Source organism: Galeopterus variegatus, unplaced genomic scaffold (genome assembly GCF_000696425.1).
Source record: "Galeopterus variegatus unplaced genomic scaffold, G_variegatus-3.0.2 Scaffold21319, whole genome shotgun sequence".
Taxonomy (NCBI): domain Eukaryota; kingdom Metazoa; phylum Chordata; class Mammalia; order Dermoptera; family Cynocephalidae; genus Galeopterus; species Galeopterus variegatus.
The window spans coordinates 7,816-8,579 of record NW_007747430.1 but is presented as its reverse complement, the minus strand read 5'-3'; the positions used below and the strand labels follow the sequence as shown (position 1 = coordinate 8,579).

Sequence of the window (764 nt, the reverse complement as noted above, 5' to 3'; positions counted from 1 at the left end):
GGTCCCTGGACTGCACCTCGGCGCTTGCTTTACCCCACCCTCGTGCACACACCATCTGTATGGCCTTCCCTCTGCATGCCCTCACCTGCATTTATCTATGTCAAAATGGAAGTTTCTAGAAGGGAGAACTGTGACCTTCATTAATCAAATCTTTGTATCTGCACCAAAGACTCACAAATAATGACCATATGCTCTGGTTTGTTAGGTAGATTTCTGTGTCACTTTCCTCTCTCAGTTCCCCTGCATGGACCTGGCAGCTTTCACTCATGAAAGCTAAAGCTCTTGATTCTCTCATTGTTACTCAAAGCACAATTGCTGGCATTCAGCGTATAGTGCCACAGCATCCTGAACCCAAGTTCATCTCTGGGCCTGTCTCCTAAAAGGGTAAGTGCAGAAACAGCCTCTCAGAAAGCTCCAGGACTGTCTGACCTTAGTAAAGGATAATTTGTCTGCTCCTTAATAAAAGGACCAATTCTCCTGGGATACCTTTGATCCCAACTATAAACAGATCAGGGTGAAAAAGGTCTTCCGGTCATGGGAAAACCCAGTTTGCTGTTGCCTTTGGTGAGTTAATGAACTACTGTATAGTTGTGGTTCAGGAAGCTGCTTTATAAATATACTCTTACCTGCAATTGTTCAAGGAGGTCAAGGTTCTGTTTACGTAAGCTGCTGTTGGTTTTCTCTAATTTATCCATTCTTTGGTTGTCACTGAGAGGAGAGGAATCGATAAGTTCTTCTTGAAGCACATGGTACTCAACTTCATA

General features: G+C 43.8%; 1 protein-coding gene across 1 annotated transcript in view; it reads right to left on the bottom strand.

Annotated features, from left to right (window-relative positions):
- Positions 1-626: 626 nt before the first annotated feature.
- LOC103583292 (TBC1 domain family member 1-like) overlaps positions 627-764 on the bottom strand; it is a gene marked incomplete at its 3' end in the record, with an annotated part of 7,165 nt that continues 7,027 nt past the window's right edge. The window contains exon 3 of the mRNA XM_008564652.1: positions 627-763. Coding sequence (XP_008562874.1) covers positions 627-763 — 137 coding nt within the window. The remainder of the gene's footprint in view (position 764) is intronic.